Here is a 19,765-nt window from a genome sequence, read left to right as displayed (position 1 = left end):
CAAGGAAAATAGTTAACCGTCTGAGGTTAGCAGTTCATTACTGTGGGTGGCCAAACAAGCTAAGCCTCAAAAATCAAAAAGGGAACAAACCACAGCAACAGAAGATAATAAACATTTTACATATGGCGCTGATGGTAGCAAACGCATGATTTTCTTTGTTCAATTAATGACCTCATACGATTGCCATTAAGTTATTTCCTTTCTATCCGGACAGTGGATTTGATCATACCTTCAACAAATATGGTCTGATTGAGGCACTATCCTATGATATAGTTAAAACTATATTTCTGGAAAACTTTATTATTATTATCGTTTAAAATCAATGACAAACTTAATATACCTTTCTAGGTAAAAAGAGAACGGAAAACTTTTGCGTAAATTGAATTTATGATTGGTTTTTGTTTTGCTTAATAGTAATTTTACCTGGCTTTCGATTATATGAAGGGTAGCATTACCAGCACGCTTTTCATATTTACTACTGCTAAGTTTACGTGACAAAGTTATTGCATCAACACTGATATCATTGCTGCCACCACCGCTATTTCCACCGTCATCGCTACCACTAATGTTTAAAGATGTACTTAAGGATTGCTGACCACATAAATGCGGATTCTGTTGATGTTGACGATGATGATGGTGGTGATGATGATGATGATGCTGATACATGCTATTATGTAAACCCATGCTATTCTCTTGTTGTGCCAACTGATGTGTTAAACCTTGCGAGCTACGCCACAATGCTACAGCAATTTTCGTATATAAAATCTGAAAAAGGAAGTGTAGCATAAATGTAAATAAAAAAAAAAAATAAAAAACGTAAAGGAAAAGAAGAAGAAGAAATAATATAAAAATAATACGTGTTGTTTACCTTTTTGATGATAATAAAGCATTTTTTTTATTTTTTTCTCTCTTTTGGTTTTTTTTTTTTTTACTACTTACCATCATTACCAGCAATGGTATCACATACAATAAAACAAAGTTGATCATATCCAATAACTTTGAATTGAACATTTTACGATCGAGTACACATATCTCCTCTTCTTGCCCACTTATTGTGTGAACATTTTTTATAGTCTTACTGAAAACAAATTTCGGTGTCGAATAAACCGCCGACGTTATCCATACAGTTAATATGACAATCTGGAAAAAAAAATTTTAAAAATATTTCGATTTCTTCGTATGAGAAATACAATAATATTCTTGCATTATTACTCAATTTCTTTTTTTGTAGATTATAGATTTTATTTTATGCGAAGCAAAAACTTTTTCCTATGGTATTAAATCAGGATAATATTGGTGACAAAATCACCCCTTCTGTATCCAACTATCCAACATTGAGAATTTCAACAAGGCACAGAAAAATACAACTTCAAACATCCAGTTTCAGGTTTTTAAAGATAAGTTATATCGATATGGACTCCTATGTGTTCATTACAAATTATCTTGAAAATACTTAGTCGATGGGACAGCTTTAATTGAACTTTAATTAAAAAAATTTAGTCATCCATTTATAACGTAGCGTTTCTAATGTGTGGGTCAATGGCTCGGATCGAAGCATATTTGCGACCAATCCCAATATAAGGCCTTTTTTTGAGTTTGCACTATTTCAATAACTGTATTTAAGGAAGCATGGTAGGGTATTTAAGGGCTGGCCGTGTGTTTCTGCTTATTACAGCTAAACAACACACTTAGTTTCGGAACTTTGCAAGAATTTCGTCGACTTTATTAAAGATGAGTCGACCAAAGCGCAGCAATCTCGAAATATCCTGAACGAAACCGAGCAAACCATTTTCGGGCGACTAGTTTTGATAAAGCATTCTCACCTTACACACTGTGAATTTATTGACAAAGCTGGTAAAACCCTGTCATCTTGCTCGATGTAATGTTGTAAAGTATCGCGAATTGTTTGAAAATTATAGCTTGACTTCGAAACGAACAACACTCACTTTTCAATTCATAAATGATAAATTACGGCTTGATGCGTCGTCTGCTGAGAAAAACCTTGATATGGTATATTTGCATTATACAAAGAAGCCATGTATATATATATATATATATATATATATAGATGACAATATATTACTGTAATCACGACAAGACGTAAGTTTTCTCATTTGGTTTATTATGAATAAATGTGACGAACGTAAGTGAGATTGCTATCATGAGGCTTTATGGGTTTTTGGTTAAGGGCTGTTCGCCAGATGCACAGCTTTTGTTTTTTGCTGCAATAAGCTTTCTGAAACTGAATTCGAGCTTAGGGAGTTAATCATCGAAGTTCCAACACTCGGCATATTTGATCGGCGATTTACCTTCGTCTGAATTTTGATTGTTCTCTATCCTGCCTCTCAGCCCTTTGTTTTTTTTTTTGTTACATTTTACCAGCTGTTCAGTAGTTGTCCCCTATACACGTAGGCATGGTGGCTGTCAGGAAAGGTAAAAAGAGATAAGAGGAAATAATCTTTGTGTACCTTCGGAATGAAAGTGGAAAGACCGTCAACGACTAGGTCCTAGGTAGGTGTTCGAAAGTCGTCTATTGCCGGGAGCAGCAGCCTGTAGCGTGGTAGTGTGCTACAGGTGATGATAAACTTCGTTTTTCTCTGTAGAGTATCTGTCGCGTAGGAACTTACACATTTACTGAACACAATCTACGCCACGCTTATAGTGGAAGTGTTAAGGGTATGCGACACATTCTTATCATCTATAGAGTTTTTAACTCTTCGGCGCACTCAGGCGGTTTCGAATAGAAATTTTGAAACTTTGATTCGAAATCAACCTTAAGTCAGATAAATATCGTTTCAAAATGGTTAAAAGTTATAGCCCACGCGTTGTACGCAAAAATGTCCGCAAATATGATTACCTTGAGCTAACACGAGAAACTTCAAATTACAGTCTAATAACTGATAAATATAAGCCCAGACACATATTTTCTAGAACCAACATAGATGGTAAAATAAAAATAGTTCTGACTAACCAATTGAAATGTAGACTCTTTATGTGTGGACTTTTGTGTCCTTGGATAAGGGCTCACGAATCAATTTACTGTACTTTTAATCTATCCCAATGAAGGTAACAAAGAAATATGCAAAGTCAAGGTCACTTCTTTGCACATTTCTTCATTGCTTCAGACAGATAGATTGCGATTGTTTGCCCCGATTTAAGTATTTGTGAATGTGAGCATAATAACTAGGGAAGAATTTCGAATATCACATCCCAAACTCTATGGAATCATTCGGTGATGTGTCATGCTATTAGATGACCTAGGCGAACATTTGCACGGTATTTTTGAATTGATATTCATCATGCCGTTTATAGCGATCACAATTGCGAAAATATTCGAAACTATGTAGCTATTACCAACAGCTACTCCTACGCTTAATTTCTAAAAAATGCGAAATCAAAATTTAACATTAATCGAAAGTGCGCATACTTTTTAAAGGATCTCTAACGCTTCCCAGCGTTACAAACGGAAAAACAAAAACATTCTCAAACTATTGGATGGTAGGTGTTAAACAATCATCTAAGTATATTATAAACGAAATTTCTTAATTTAATCCATTAGAGATAATGATTTGTTATTGTTAAGTTAATTACAATGGCTTTCAGAAATTTCTAATAAAAATTTTATACGATTCCTCCATAAACTATTTAATCGAACATATTTAGTAAACTCGCAATAATTTCGGCATCAAAGCAAGACTGACGTAACATCTGTGAATCATATAAATCAGCTTGAACTGAATACGTGCGTGCATATAGTTATTTCATATATAAGAGAGTATTAAACACTAACACGCAATTCAAATTTTACGCATTTGTACAGAATAAATTTGATTACCGTTTGATATATTCTACGCATTTGAAAAAAATTTACCAATCATGTTGTAAACATTACATATGTACATATATACATATACATGTAAGACATGACTAAATAAGAAATTTATATTCGGCCTTGATAAATAATTGAATGAAATTTCTTGATTGATAAGTAAGTAAGTAAGTAAGTATTACTCTTTGTAAATTATTGATGAAAATATTTTGGAATTTTCTATTTTAAGTTACTTTCGCTCCTTTTAGCAATTTCATTTGCATTGCAAACTTCATGTGTCACAACTAATCGAAGTTGGATGTACTTTCCATTGAAATATTGAAAATTGTATTCATAAGCGCAGAAAGAATTAGGCATTGCTAAATCATGTATTTTAGAAGATTTGCAATGTGAAAAGGCATATTATTAAAATTGAATACGCTTGAGCCTGTCATATATACAGGGTGTCCGAAAGGTTACAGCAAGATTTTAATTTCCTGCCATTTATGCAGCGAAGTGTTGGCGACTCAAAAACAAAAAAAGTGGGTTGACAGCGAATGATTTAGGGTTCATAAAAACGAAGCATTATACGAGAGAGCAGCGCGCCATAGTATTTCTAAAATAACGCTGGTCCAGCAATGACTATTGCTACTATTCGATGTCGCACTTGTGATAGCCTAGATTTTTCTGCATGAACATGACTTGCTCGGATGATATGGTTGTGAGTGGCCTGTGATTTCAACAAGGCTTTGCCACATGCCACATCTCTTATAAATAAATGCAGATACTGTATAAGACATTCCCTGATAGTGTACTCTCTTGTTTCGGTGATCAGAATTGCGCTAAAAGAGTACGCAGGAGCCAGCCAAGCCGTGGAGACCATTTGCCCAATGTGCTATTAAACACATAGTTTCTATTCTGTGTACATTATAATTCGATGAATAGATCATAATTAAAGAAAAATAACTCTGCCTTCTATTCAAATTTTGCTTAAATTTTAGGACACCCTATATAAAAGAACTTGTAAAGTAAATTCTATTTATCTTAAACGCTTTTTATTTCAAAGGCAAGCACTACCAATAATTCTTTGCAACGTAATCAGTGTATTGGCAATAGCGTGTATAAATTGACTTTCAGAGAGAAAATTGACTTGACATTATATGAGAGAGAATAGCTTAACAAGAATCTGTTTTCTTTCTTTTTATTTTAAATGACCAATCAGTTGGGGGATATCGCCTATTCGTGTAAACACCGTGACTGTCAGAAGGGAAAGAAAAGAATACGGGCAACCGCAAACTAACGGTTGTTTTTACAAACGATAAGTGCTATGCCTATAATTACGATCAAAGTAAACTCTACTGCATATCCGCGAACACGAACTTAGTTGTTCTTTACGCAACTAGTCAGGCGGATATAAGCATTCTAGCGAAAAGCAAGGCTTTGTACACCAAAAAAAGTTTAATTTCAGACATTTCACTACAACCAAAGAAAACTCTACCGCACTTAAGACTTGAAGCAGCAAAGACTGACTTAGTGCTCATAGTTCTTAGCTACTCGGATACCCAGGCGGATCAAGAACATTACATAACGATTAGCTTGAATGATTTTAGAAAAAAATTGGTCAACAACAAAAATATTTTTCCATAGTAACACACACATCAAGTCATCATCAAAAGAACCTAATAGAAATAAAAAAAAAACTAAATATTTAAGGCATTGGTATAAACCAAATAGAAAAGTATAACAAAGACAAGCAATATATATTTGCTTGCTTGCTTCACGTCATTCTTACAAACTAAGGCGTTTTTTGTAAATGTTACAAATTTACATGCCTGTGCACATGCATTGAAAGATTTAGAATATAATATTATTGTGATGATGAATCAAATCTCTATAGACAAAAATTAAACCATTCTGGGAGTATCATCAATCGCTTTCATAAAAATATCATCCAATTGTTTTTGTAAATATATCAAACAAATTATTTACAGATTTTCGAAGTTAAAATATCAGTTGGAAGAAGTTCAATTAATTTGAAAGACCAATTTGCAATTGTCACGTTTCATTTCACGCCTTTTTTACTTCTTTTGAATCAAAATGAATCAAATGAAATCCTATTGTTAACATAGACAAAACACTTTACTATTTAAAAATCCATGGATTATGATCGACTCTGTCGAATGCTTTCGATCGATCAGCAAGAAGAGATTACCGTCAAAATGCTAGATGTAAGTTAGGTAGTAACCAAAGGTTCGAGAATCTTTGTCAAGGCACTGAACGTAATGGTCGTTGTATAATTTTCAACCACTTCTTATAATTAGCCCTTCAAGAGGAAGAAGAGAGAGAACCTTCCTTCAAATTATTATAAAAAATAATGTGGAATACAAAGTAAATTGGCACTGAATCGCTGAATTATACAGAGGAAACGTGATAAGGGCGATAAAACATGAGACTAGATAGCGATTGGGTTATTTCATTCTTCGAAAAAGAAACTGACGGAAATACATTGAAGCTATTGACCGATTAGCGGGTTTGAATGACTAAATCAAAGACAATTAGGATTTTTCGAAAAAGTCTGCAAGCAGGTCACAAATCTTCACCGCATTCATAATTTTCGTAATGCACAAGCTTACTTACTTTACGTTTCGAGTGAAGGAATTTGGAAAATCCTTGATAACTGAAAGCTATTTAAATCTTGTGAAACGAACACAGATGAAATAACAGATCTGGTTTCCGGTGAATTGTATCGATATATGTGTAAAACAGACTAGATACTGCATGGTTTGTTAACTGCGCTCTGGATGTCGGTGTCTTGCAAATCACGACTCGTTTTAATATTATCTGGCCTGGTCGACAATAATGTGTGTATGTTTGTCCTAAGAAATTGTAAGAACTAACTAAGGCTTATCTATTATCTTCGCGAGTACTTTATTCATTTCGAACACCCAATAACATATGAATAATAATAGATGTGACCATATTTTACGGTCTCTTCTTCTCGATATTTTATAACCTTTTCTATCTTCTTGCTCTAAATAAATTCACATCTCAACGAAGAAGTCTAGATACTTACTAAACAAAACATGTAAGTACTTGGATTTTATCACTGAACATCTAGACAGTAGTTCGGTATAAATTGTGAAATCATATGAGGGAAGAATATAGAAGCAAAAATGAATAAGGCTTGGTTTTTGCAACCACACAGTGCATAAGTGCAGCAGCACATGACTTGGTAGTAAAGTATTTATCTCAATAGGCACTTCATCGCCTATGTTGCATATTCCAACGCTTCCATACGCATGTTAATCCTACTTTTGAGCAAACACCGAGTACAATTTAAAAGTCTTGTATTTAAATCACCGGCATTATCCTAGAAACTTCACGGCGATGGTACAATGGTTTCAATAGAAAGACGTTAAAAGGTTATCGATGACTGTGGCATATATTTGACTTGATAAAGTTCACTAAAAATAGGCAGAAAAATGTGTTGAAATGAAATGCGAAAGTAGGTTTTATTTTATCTAATGTAAGAATTCATTAGATAATCTGACCGATATGTAAAACATTTTACATATATATCATCATCTTCGTATCGAAATAATGTTTGCTTTTATCCTATAAATGTTTTTCTTTCACATACTCTGTTAACCTCAGAATTCTACCATACCATCGGTATTTAAGCCGCATAATAAATCAAATGATTGTTTGTGTGCGTGCTTTTGTATAGATACAAAGCCATGTTCGTTGTTCATTTATAAATTGTCACAAATTGATATTATCTGTGGTTTTACTCCGTGTGTAGATTAAAATCTCATTTCCAGATTCTCGGAAACATCCTTACGTACGTACGTACGTGCCCTACATATATATAAATATAAGGCGTATACTTGTGAGTTGCTTGATTACAAGACTGTGTTTGAGCGACCTTTTAAGATAAGTATGTAAATGTGTCGTATATTGGCTCTTAATGATATGCAGAAATTTTTGCTTGAAATTTCGTTTATGTATCTAAAATATTCAAGAATTCAATTAGTTGATGGTTTTTGAAACTAATTGATATTTAACGTAAGAAATTATGTGAGAACCAAATGAAGCTGGATTAATTAATTTAACGTCTGCCTTCGTGTGGCAAATCTCTTCAATATTTTACAATATTCAAAGGATATTTAATATCGGGCTTAATTTAAAACTCGTCCTATGCGAACTAATTTCGTTCACCTCACTTACACATTCACATCTTAACACAGCTTGCTGTGATAAGTATATATTAAATTTGTGTGGGCCTAGGGAACACGCAGAAAAATTTAATATAGACTCAGCCTTTAATATAAAAAGCAATTCGTAATTATTTTACCAAGCGATTTTTCCGTTCATCTGTCGGCCGAATGATCTGTCTGTCCGGCCGCTTATTGTTTTTCTCAACCTATAGATCGCAGTTTTCGGGATATCTTGATGAAATTTAATGCACTGTCATATCTTGACCCAAGAGCGAATGATCAACGATTGGCTCCGACCATCTTTTGGTAGCGACCTTCCGCATTATAAAGACCTATTTTGAAATAATTTTTTTATTAAAGGTATTTCCTTTTCTTAACATATGTCGACGAGGAAATAAGGTAATGAATGCTGGGAATTTGGAAGAAGATGAGGCCATTCGTTCATAAAATTTTTCATAAAATTTAAGCCTGTGGTGTATGGTAGCAAAATCTACACAAGAATTATCATCAAATGTATGACTTTGTATGGCAAAACGAGAGAGCTTTTGATATTTTACGACGAAGATACTAAAAAACTTGCATTTGGCTACAAGATGTAGAGTATCTAATGATCGATATTGCCCAAACATCAATATTTTCACTTGTATCTTCACTCTTTTCTTCTTTATCATATTTTCAATTATTATCCATAGTATAATAATCTATTGAATATTATATGGTACACTCAAAATTTTGACAGCTGACAACTGCCAATCATTCACTTAACACACACTAATAAAAATAATTTTTATGTAAAATTATACATACCCTTAATCTGGCTGCTGTTAAAATCTGCTTACACGTTATTGGATGAACAATGGCGAAATATCTTTCCATACATATGACGACCAAAATGAATATGGAAGCTGTGTAACTCAGTGAATGCACAAATTGATACATGCGACACATAAATTCACCAAAAACCCAACTGTAACGAATCATAAAGTTAAAGAAAACTTGAAAATAAGTAAAGATTGCGTTCTTTCCTGCGGTTAACTTCGATGTTATTTACCTTTCAATCAAATATATCGACAGGTTTTGCATAACACAAAACAAACCGACGCAAAAGTCAGCCAACGCTAAATTAGCTAAAAAAAAATTCGTTATAGAACGTAAACGACGTGATAACGTCACCACTAGTATGACCAATAAATTTCCTGTAAAAACAACCAAAAAAAAAAAAAAACCAATGAAATGAATAAAAAAAATATTAAAAAAATTGGAAAGATATTGAATTATATCGACCTTATTTTTCCGTCCATACTGTGGTAAATTCAGTTTGTCAAAAACTTTTCAACCCCCACAAGGAAGCTTCAGAGATCCCAATAAGTATATGCATTCTTGATCAGCATCAAATTTTGATTCGATTTGGGAGTGTCCGTCTATGCGTCTGTCCGTCTGTCTGTCTATATAATGTGTGTTGTAAACATCTCCTGGCAGCAACAAAGAAGCCATTGACTTTAAATTTACCAGAAATATTAGAAAGTATTGCACGCTGGTTGATCTTGAAAATGGATTATATCGGTCGAGGGACCGGTCGATGCAGCACCTGCAGCACTAAGTAGATAGAGAGCATTCCCGTTTTTAAAAAGGAAAAAAAAATTGGTTTTTTGCTGAACATTTATTGTATGGGCGTTGCTATAGTACCCATACGAAAATGGCAAAAATTAATCACGCCCATTAAAGTTTACAGTGCACCAGAATTTAAGCTAAGTTCAATATCTTTATAACGCGCAGAAGTAAGCTTTAAAAACTCCATAAAGCATATAAATTCCTGGCCAATTTTAAATCCACCTAAGCATGTACGTCTGTTACTACATCCATTTGTCCCTCTGCCAAACTATGCAGTATCTGTGGTACTCCTGTTTCCTTCTCCTTTTTTCTCATTATTTCATTAAAGTAGAGGATTATTTTCAACCTATAATGAGGGTTAGGCATTTGTACACATGAGGCTTTGCAGGTGACTAATTAAGATTACTTTCGCAACGAATTTTTAAACTGTGATCTGTGCTTATACTACACATCTCTTACTTGGTATAGGGTTGAAATCAGTGACAGCAATATGTAGTAGAATTTCAATTTCGTCAGTTTTATGGACCATTTTCCAAGTTGATCTAGTAAGAACGAATGTCAAATGGACGGCTGAAAAAAGGAAGTGAGGGACTCACTGAGGCGTATTTTAGCGTGTTAGAAAGTACAGGACATCCATAGTTTCTTTCGTAAGATGAGAGAACGAAATTCTAAATGAAATCATAAATTAACAAAAGTTGATATTTACCGCTATTATCAAACACAAGTTAATCTATTTTCCTTAAAAAGAGTTGCGTAGCGATAATAAACACCAGGAAAAAGACTTATGCAAAAACAGTTCATCCAAAATCCAATAAATCAATTTTGCTACCAAACTGAGCAAGATAACAAGGACTCTCTAGACTCTCCGAGAAGCATATTTCTTTGCATCGCATTGGCTATAGAAATACATGAAAAAGTTCATTATTGTTTACTAAGGATTTAGTAAAATTTTCATTTCTATTTTACGGTATAAAGCAAACTTTTTTCATTTTCCCAAAACTGTCAAATTCAGTTTAAGTTGTTGCCTGACGTTTCCTCTTGCTCTCTTATTCGCTCACTTTAACAAATTTATAATCTTCGGTCTATCTCCCTTACATTTTTGTTTTTTTGTGTTTGTGATATGGCATAGACATCAAACACTGTGTTAAATAAAATAAGGAAAAGAAGAAAACCCGTAAAGACAACTTTGTCAGCCTGCGTGACACTGCAATTTGATGAAGAGATACCCTAGCTTTAGGCCAATTTGAGGAGAAGCAGAAAACCCTTAAAATTGATTACTTTGCTATTGTGTTTGACAAAACTTGCAAAAAAAAAAAAAAGAAAGAAAAAAAAATATTATTGAAGGCATTTTTTTTTGCTTTTACTGATTTTACTTACCAAAGAAACAGCAACAAAATACTATAGTATACAATGTTATAAATATGACACGAACATCAGTACGATCAAATATATATTCATTGGAATTGACACTGTCGGCAACACTGTATGAATTATTGCTATCAGTGAAATTCATATCGCTGACAATAGCGCGATTAGCATTAGAACGATTTCCATTGACATATAACGGATATAAAAAATTAATTTCGGTCGTATTAAAGCTAATGAAAATGTTGCTTTTGTTGTTGCCGTTCCTAATAAGCGGTGAATGATAACTGTAACTTGTATTAAAAATTTTATGCAATTCAACATTCACTGGTGCGCTGCGGTTGTTGCTGCCGTTGCTACTGCACTTCTGCTGCTGCTGTTGCTGCTGCTGCTGATGGTCGTGGTTGCTGTGAAGCCTTTTAAAACCACCTCAGCTATTGAGGCTTCTGCATTATGCACTAGTGTTGCGGAGATAGCAATAGCGGCAACGAAAGTTGTAACAGCCATTGCGGATGTGCTTACATGCCATAGTAAAACCGTTAGCATATGTTGAACGAAATTCATGTTTAATGTGACAGAAGCCGCTTTGAAGTTAGGATGTGTTACATGATTTCCTTTAAATGCTACATTACTTGTAATAGAGTTGTGAAATTTCCTTTTCTCTAGGCCCTTACTGTTCACAAATCTCTGGCTGCTCCGGGTCATGCATGGACATCCACACTTTCTGGTTAACTTATATTTCAAAGTACAAACGGAAATTTCATGATAATTCGCTGCAGTTGAATTGCTGCATACTCCAGATGCTACGGGACTGCGCCAATTTGCACTTGATGTTTCGTTGGCTACTGGCATTGGTTCCATTGTCCAGACCGTTGCAATGAAAATATCAATGTTAGTCGTTGTAATTTCGTTGTTGTTTCGTTCTCTCGTTGTTTATATTTTATGCTCTGAATTTTTTATTATGAACAAAAAATTCTTCTGCCATTTTTTGTTCTTTAACGGAAACGAACCCACAAAAAAAAAGTATTTTTCACATATTCGAAATTACATAAAACGCTGGTTGTGTTTGTTGCTTATATTTCCACATTACTCGCATGTTAATTAATGTGTAGTTCCCTACTGCCACAGCAGACACGAGCAGAGCACACGCAAAGTAATAAAAAATTTATAGCCATATATTCAGAGGATTACGAGTTTTAATCTGCAATATAAAAAAGAATGGGGAAAACATGGAAAATGTGGAAAAGCATTTCTTTACAATTAAAACGAAATCAAGTGCTTTAAAAATTCATTCATGAATTACTGACTCTCTCGACTTTACATATTAACATCAAATGTATACTAAATTGAAGAAAGCTTCAAAACTGAAGAGCAAACATTTAAAATCTTTTTTAACAAATGTTTTCTTGCATTTAGGCAATGTCGGTTTATATTTCAAAATAAGATTTAATTGTGTCTACGTCATAGGGCTAAGGATAATTTTGTAAACTTTCTTATCTACTGTACAACGCTTGTGGTACAAGGGTATATTAAATTTGTTGACGATGTATAGAACACCTAGCTGGGCTGAGAGATAGGCCCACCTTTTATTACACCAATCAATCCTGAGTCACTTTTATAATTGATCTAAGCTTCTCTGCCAACCGTTCGTTTGATATATGCCCAAATATTTTTGTATTCAACTTACACGTCGCAATTTTGAAGATATTTTGATGAATTAATTAATGGGTACGTTGACTTATTTTGGCGCAGGGAGGAACGCAATCGAGATGGTTCGGATCGGACCGGTTCGTTTGAAAATTCGTTATGCGCAAAAAGTTTAAAATTTTCCAAATTTCGCGACAAAAATCGCTAACAAGTGGTATTAAAAAAAAACTGACGCGAAAAATTTAGATCAGAAAGAACAATTTTTTAAATCCCCTAAAAGAAGTCTAATTTTCAAAATTTCTTTGCAAAAGCTTCATAATAATAATATGACATAAAAATTAACGCAAATCACGCCTGGACTCCCTGAGCATCCTGATATATAAGGGATTTCATGAAAAGTATGGCTTTACCTTAAAATTATGTAGAATTTTTGGTAGATTATCACTAAAGTGAAGGAATGATTGTATTAGGCGAAATGATGTAAGATGTCTAACGATCGGTCTTGACCGATCTGGCTTATTCTTACATATTTACATTGTTTTTGTCTCCTTAAATGCTTGGTATATAAATCAATTTTCTATGCAACCCAGTCCGTTTTCCGGCCTATCTGTTTAACGCTTCTAAAAATATGAAACATTTCATCGGTTTAAGAGAATTAAAGCTAAGCCTAAAATTTACTCTCGGTTCTCCTATAAACTTATAATAAGTTGGTGAATTATATATGACTTTTTTTAAATTAATTTTATAGTAAAGTTTTGAGACAATTTACCCAAAAATGAAAAATTCTTGTATAAAATCTACGCACGCCATTCTTCCGAAGATCTTGATCTTCCGAAAATCCTACCAACTTTGTTATATGTTAAGCAGTATTTCAAAGAATTTGTGTTGGATACTGGTCAACTCACACGACCTACAATATACTTAAAACAGCTACGTTTTCAAAGGTAAAAAAACTACATTTTTGTTGCTTACTGAAGCACAAACAGATGCAACGATAAAAATTTTCGTGAATGATTCCATAATTCATTGATTCTTTTACTTAAATACCTGCAAGACATGGAAAGCATTTGAGGTTACTCTATAACTTGTTTATTACTCTTGGATCAATAGCAAAAATTGAGACTCTCTAGTCTATGTCCGTCTTTCCTCTGTCTGTACACGAGTGTGGTAAAAATTTCCCGATCTCAAACATTAACATATCGGCTTGAGATTTGGCAACTCATTGGGAATTTTTGCAGACAAAACGAAGGCACTCAATACGCCGTAAGCTGCGAACGAAAACAATGCAAAAAATTTAATTCTTTTCTAATTCCTTATGCACTACATAATATTCCAGACAAGAAGAAAAATATCAGCCACACCTACCTTATCGAAGGAGAATCGAAACTACACTTTTATTTTGCTTTCTTTTTTTTGTGTTGTTGTTTCTCTTTTAAGAAAAAAATGATGGATGTAAAAGTTTAAGCCATGGCTAAATATAACTTTCCTGCTGGTTTATATTTATTTCATTTAAGCCTGACCCTGAATACCCAGAATTTTTTATAAGTGCCAATAAGTACAACTGTCACTTCGCCATTCAGATTTTGCCCTCTTAAGTTGCGCTACCCATCTCGTACAAATGGATATTTCGCATGCGAAGTAAAATAAAACATATTAATCAAATGGAACAAAAACCGCAGAAAAGATTTGTCTGTTCATCTGGCATATGTTAATCCGTCCATTTGTTTTTCTTTATAAACTTTTAATTAAAATATGCACATAAAGCAACACATATACGTAAAAAATTTATATGAAGATATGTGGGTGAAAGTTATTTATTCTCTGAAATTATCCCATCTTATAAATACGTAAGCGATGGTCGAATTATTACGCTATACATACACAAAGGTTATGTAGCGTTTATATTGTATTTTGGCTAACTAACAACAGTAGGTTAATAAACAAAGGATATATAAGACTGATCATATCCTTTCTAGCATGTAAATGCACATGCGGTTTCTCATAAGTAACACAGAAATGATGTTTCTAAAGCGGAACATATATACAAAATTCTTATCATTTTAAATATCCTATAGCAATGACATTTTGTTGTAGCTACAGTACTGAACGATCTTCGCTTATTCTTGCAATTAAATATCGTAGTGAAGCTTCTATTTTTCATTCATAATAATCCAACATAACTAATGTAATAATCGTAACGTATTCAAAGTCTGTCTTTCTCTTCTTCGATATCAGCAGCATTCAAGCTACCCGGCTTGTAAGAGTTGTTTTGTCTAGAATCTTGACTATAGTAGGCTCATCATTAAGAATGGAATACAGTTACAAATATGTGGGCAGACTCGGGCATTTGCTACGGCTTCAAATGCCCTTAAGAGTCTCCATAAGCGAAATATTTAGCGAAAACCACTGGAATACTTAAAGTCGAAGAACTTCAAACAAAATATTTAACCTTTATATAAAAGAAGCGACCCGCATGGTCACCTACAGCAAAAAGGAAAAAAAAAAAAAGCTTAACAATCCTTTATAACATGAAATGACTAAAAACACTATAATGGGACAATGTCCACCATTAAGTACCCTACCCCACTTCGCACTATACAGTTAGTCATAATAAGACCTTATATTGGAAGTAATCGAAAAGTGAACGATCAAAACAAATTTAATACCGTTCGCCCTTGGCATGTCGATGTATCAAATTTCATCACAATACCTTGAAAATTGTGGCTTCTAGGCTGAGCATAAGCAAACAAAATAGACAGGCGGATAGACACAAGGTCAGATTGATTGGGAAAACGATCCTGAATCGATCGCAGCGACAAAAGGATGGATCTTCCTCAAAACCCTCTGCGTGTTGCATACATCCGCGCCAACTTAATACACCACAAGTAGTGCAGAAACATACAGATTAAAAAAATTTAATTAAGTTAATATTTGGTATACAAATGGCGAACTTATATATATGTATGTCTATAATTAAAAACATATCATTTTGTAATTTTTTGAAAAAGTGTTCTTTCTCACTTCGTTCACCTTTGAAAGCGAACTAAACTACCTGGATGTAGCATCATTTTGTGGTTTTCAATTCAAAATAGTTGTTAAATCTCTCTTTAGTACACTATTTAAATTCAAAATTTCTTTCAAAGTATGTAGAAAGTAATAATCGCTATTATTACATTTTCCCCCATTATTTTCTTCATCATAGGAATTTTTTTTTTTTTTTGGAAATGGAAATTTTGTTGCTCTTCATTTACTTAGAAAAATGCTACTAATCTACTAATACTTCATTATAAACGGTTACAATATAAAATGTGTATCTAGCGCAGAGGCGCCGCAACATACTTTCGTCCTCTGTAGAAAGCATAACAAAAATGAAAAATAAAAGTAAATAAAAAAACTCTCCCAATATAAATGCATTAAATCTCAGCGTAAAAAGGTAAAAACAAAAAAAAAAAAGGCAGAAAATTTTCTTATGCGACCGTATTTCAATAAAGTTGATGCTTGACATTTTTGCAATTTTTCTTTATTAAAGCCCGAACGCGTCGCATCACCACGAATTTTACCTGCGTTGCACATGCAAACATACACAGGCGCGGATTGCGTCTTTAACGAAAATTTCATGCCATGAATGATTGCTGGCTGACAGCAGCGGCGGCATTACTACATCTTCGTTGAATTTATGTTTTTCAGTTTTACTGACAATGACGGCAATTTGATGGGTAATTTAAGTAAATGAATAATAAAAAAAAAAAAAAAAAAAAGAACGGCATGGTAATAAAAATTATAATAATAAAATTGGAGACTGACCGTCAAGTCAACAATCACGTAATTTGCATTAATTTTTGATTTTACGAGAATCATTTATGAGAACGCAAATGTAAGTCGCTATAATTACACTGAGAGGAAACGCCAACAGGTACATGGTAGGCAGATGTCACACATTTGATGAGTAGTATGAGGCAATAAGTCGTATTTTTGCTTCCATCAAAGAAATGTGACATTATAGCCTACACTCGAAAAATACACTCGATTGCTCCAATTTCTCAACTATGGAAAGATCTTCTGGAATTCAAAAATCAAATGGGCGGAGAAATTTCTACGAGTACATGTTAAGCCGATCAAGAAAACGTATCATGCACCTTGTGTCGTCACTTATGCGTGGTACGAAGAACTTATAATAAAATTAATAATCTCTTCAATGGAGGATAAATAAAATTGTGGAAAAATTAATTAAATGAAATTCAGTTCGCGCTTTTTTTTGGTAATAAGCAGGATGTACAAGCAAGATTTAATTATCATTATTACTTTTCGTTTTCGCTGCAATTTCTTCTTCTTATGGATTATTACCTTTGCTTTAGTCATTTCAACATTTACTGTACACTGTTATAACTTTCTGCATAAAACGGAGGCATGTCCTTCCAAAAGGAATGAAGTTAACTTGCTTGTAAAACCTCGTGAAATTCTATTTCGATTTATTTTCTTCTCCGTTTTGTTATAAAAAAAAAAAAAAACAGCGCTCGCAGGCAGTAAAAAATAAAATTTATATAAAATGCATAAATGTCACTTAAACCTAACATAAAAATCTAAACTCAAGTGATTAGGTTAAGAAAATTCGTGACGCATTTTTTTAAATTAGGAAGTGGTCAGCAGATCAACTGATGTTATTCTTTTTTATTTGTAATAAGCTTCTAATTGTCCTTGAGGGACGTGGTTCGATAATTTTGTTGTTTTATATTGGCTAGTGAAGGGTCGTCTTCCTTGATTTGACCTTCCAGTTGTTACATTTACACGTACTCGTTAGGGAGACCGTTTGATTTTGAACCTATTTATCTTCATTCAGTTCTTCATCCGGTTGTGAGTTCGTCTGCCTTTCCGCCCAGCTAAGTGTCCACGTTCGCAATATAAATATAGATTCAAAGTTGATGGCCATAGAAAATGAAGCTAATCCGCCCCTAACCAAACATCCAATATGTAAGCTAGGACTAGGATATTTGGAATAAATATCAGTCTGCAGGTCGATAAAATATTTTACAAATTTCAATGACAACGTCGCGGTAATTAAATATTTCACTAAACTTACGTCATTTTTTTTAAAGAGCTCAGTGTGCCTCTAGAGACGGTTATTAAAGATAAGGCAATTTGAAGCCAATCGATTAAAGTACGTTAACTGTACAGACAAGAAGATGCAAAAGCTGCTTGGCCGTTACCTTCTTCTTAACAAATTGTGCACAACTTTATAAATGCTGCTATAAATCCATAAAATTCCACGAAAAGTTTGATTTAATAAATTGATTGATGTTTCGCGCGCGTAGATGAATTTGAAAAAGTGAACTTTTTAAGAGACTTCAGGAACTCTCTCTCTCTCTCTCTCTCTCTCTCAGACCTAAGGGATATTATTTCTGAGTTGCTGCGCGAAACATTATATTGGCGTTTATGATGCTTAGCACTTTCATAAATTTTATAACTACGTGTTTCCATAATTGCAGCACACAGTTAAATGGCGATGTTGCACAAAACTGTCTCTTACGATTTGGTCGAGTCTTAACAAAGCTTCAAATTATATTCAACCAACTAACACTACTACTTGCAGCTCGAAATGGTTACGATCCTGAATCTCTATCATGTGTTAAAGCAAGACAACTGACGTTAGTGGAGGTTAGTTGAGTTTCTACTCAATCTTCGTCAAAACTATTCCAAAATTTCAACTTAAGTCCCATCTAAATTTGGATTTAAAACTTCAATGACTTAGATGTGGTTGAGCACGTTGATGTTACGATAATGCAAATACATAACATTTTAAGCAAACCGTAGCCCACTTCGTCATGTGTTCCGGTAGGAGCTTAAGAGCTAACCTGTTGTAGGTAGAGTTATTAAATGTCCAACTGTATATAGTATATCGTAACGTATTTCCAAGAACAAATTACAATCGGCATTTTCATTGCACACTTTACTTAGATTATATTTATTTACGCTCTTATTAACAAATTGTGCCGAGAGAGACACTTCATTGATCAAGTAATTAGTGTACCACAATCAAAAATGTAAAGTTTAAAGCTTTTTTTAGTCAGAGATCTCGAATTTATTGCAAATTACTCGTAACTTTAAAACATAGATTTGTGGCACTGATCGATAAATTAATCCGCCCGCATTTAATACGTTTCAGTATTAATGTATTAGTTTGCGTGCGTGGTTGTAGCGGATACCAAACATTTCCTCTAAGACAAATGGAACTTTTGTGTTTGTTTAAACTTTTTGTTTAGATTTTTTTGCAACATGCGTGCTTTCTTACTGGAAGATGAAAACCATATTTTCGGACGTTAACTAAGGATCGTTGCAGCTTTTTAGCTTAATTTTTGTCGCAGCGACTGTTTCAATAATATATAAATTTGACCATTTGCGAATATGTATAATAAGTGGTGTCTGTGATGTGTGTTTCCAAGTAAGATCCGCGTATGGATCCAGTTTCCTTTCATAATTATAAAACCGTAATCTATTCTTACAAATGAGTTTTCATTTTTTTTTTTCTCTTAAGAAAATTGAGTTTTTTTTTTCACGTCTACCCGTTGCGTACAGGTATGCATATGCTTACTTACGTGAAATGCCTCTCGGAAATCGAGGAAATTACGATGCACAAGAAATTATGCGAATACATTATTTCGCAATATTAAAAGTAATGAGTATCAAGAGATTCACCTTAAGTAGAAAGTTAAAGCGAATGAGGATAAAAATGTGCAAACTTTTTTATAAGGTATGCTACGCTCACTCTATTAGATTAGCACAAGATGCAAACATTATTTACTTATACTCGTCTACAAATCTATTTATGTATGTGCTTGCTTGACTTACTCCTTGTTCATATTTATTGCTTTACAGTTGCGCCAAAGTGTTACGAAAGAAAATGGAATTAGTTTGAAATTAAAAAATATTCGAGATAGTAAAAGGCAGCGCAGTGATAAAACAGGCAAGTAACGTTCACAAAAATGCGTTGAAATTGCATATGAGACTTAAAAGTAAAATTGAATCAAAAGGAAAAAAAGCAAAAAACAAAAGAGAGAGAGAGAGAGAGAGAGAGAGAGAAAAGATAGAATTCGGAAAAATTCCATCAATTTTACAAAATAAA

General features: G+C 33.6%; 1 protein-coding gene across 5 annotated transcripts in view; it reads right to left on the bottom strand.

Moving 5' to 3' along the window:
- LOC119633833 (trissin receptor) overlaps nucleotides 1–19,765 on the bottom strand; it is a 61,590-nt gene that overhangs the window by 7,834 nt on the left and 33,991 nt on the right. For 3 of the 5 annotated variants that reach the window (XM_038027609.1, XM_038027608.1, XM_038027607.1), the window contains 4 exons: nucleotides 9,077–9,221; nucleotides 8,833–8,992; nucleotides 940–1,140; nucleotides 424–765 (listed from right to left, as the gene is read on the bottom strand). In XM_038027609.1, the coding sequence (XP_037883537.1) occupies nucleotides 424–765; nucleotides 940–1,140; nucleotides 8,833–8,992; nucleotides 9,077–9,108 (735 nt within the window). In that variant the 5' untranslated portion in view covers nucleotides 9,109–9,221. Of the gene's footprint in view, nucleotides 1–423; nucleotides 766–939; nucleotides 1,141–8,832; nucleotides 8,993–9,076; nucleotides 9,222–11,013; nucleotides 11,159–19,765 lie in introns of those variants that run through there. The other 2 variants (XM_038027605.1, XM_038027606.1) reach the window with 1 other exon arrangement.

Source organism: Glossina fuscipes, unplaced genomic scaffold (assembly GCF_014805625.2).
Source record: "Glossina fuscipes isolate IAEA_lab_2018 unplaced genomic scaffold, Yale_Gfus_2 2, whole genome shotgun sequence".
Taxonomy (NCBI): Eukaryota; Metazoa; Arthropoda; class Insecta; order Diptera; family Glossinidae; genus Glossina; species Glossina fuscipes.
The sequence above is the reverse complement of the archived record's forward strand: the minus strand, read 5'-3'. Positions and strand labels throughout refer to the sequence as shown.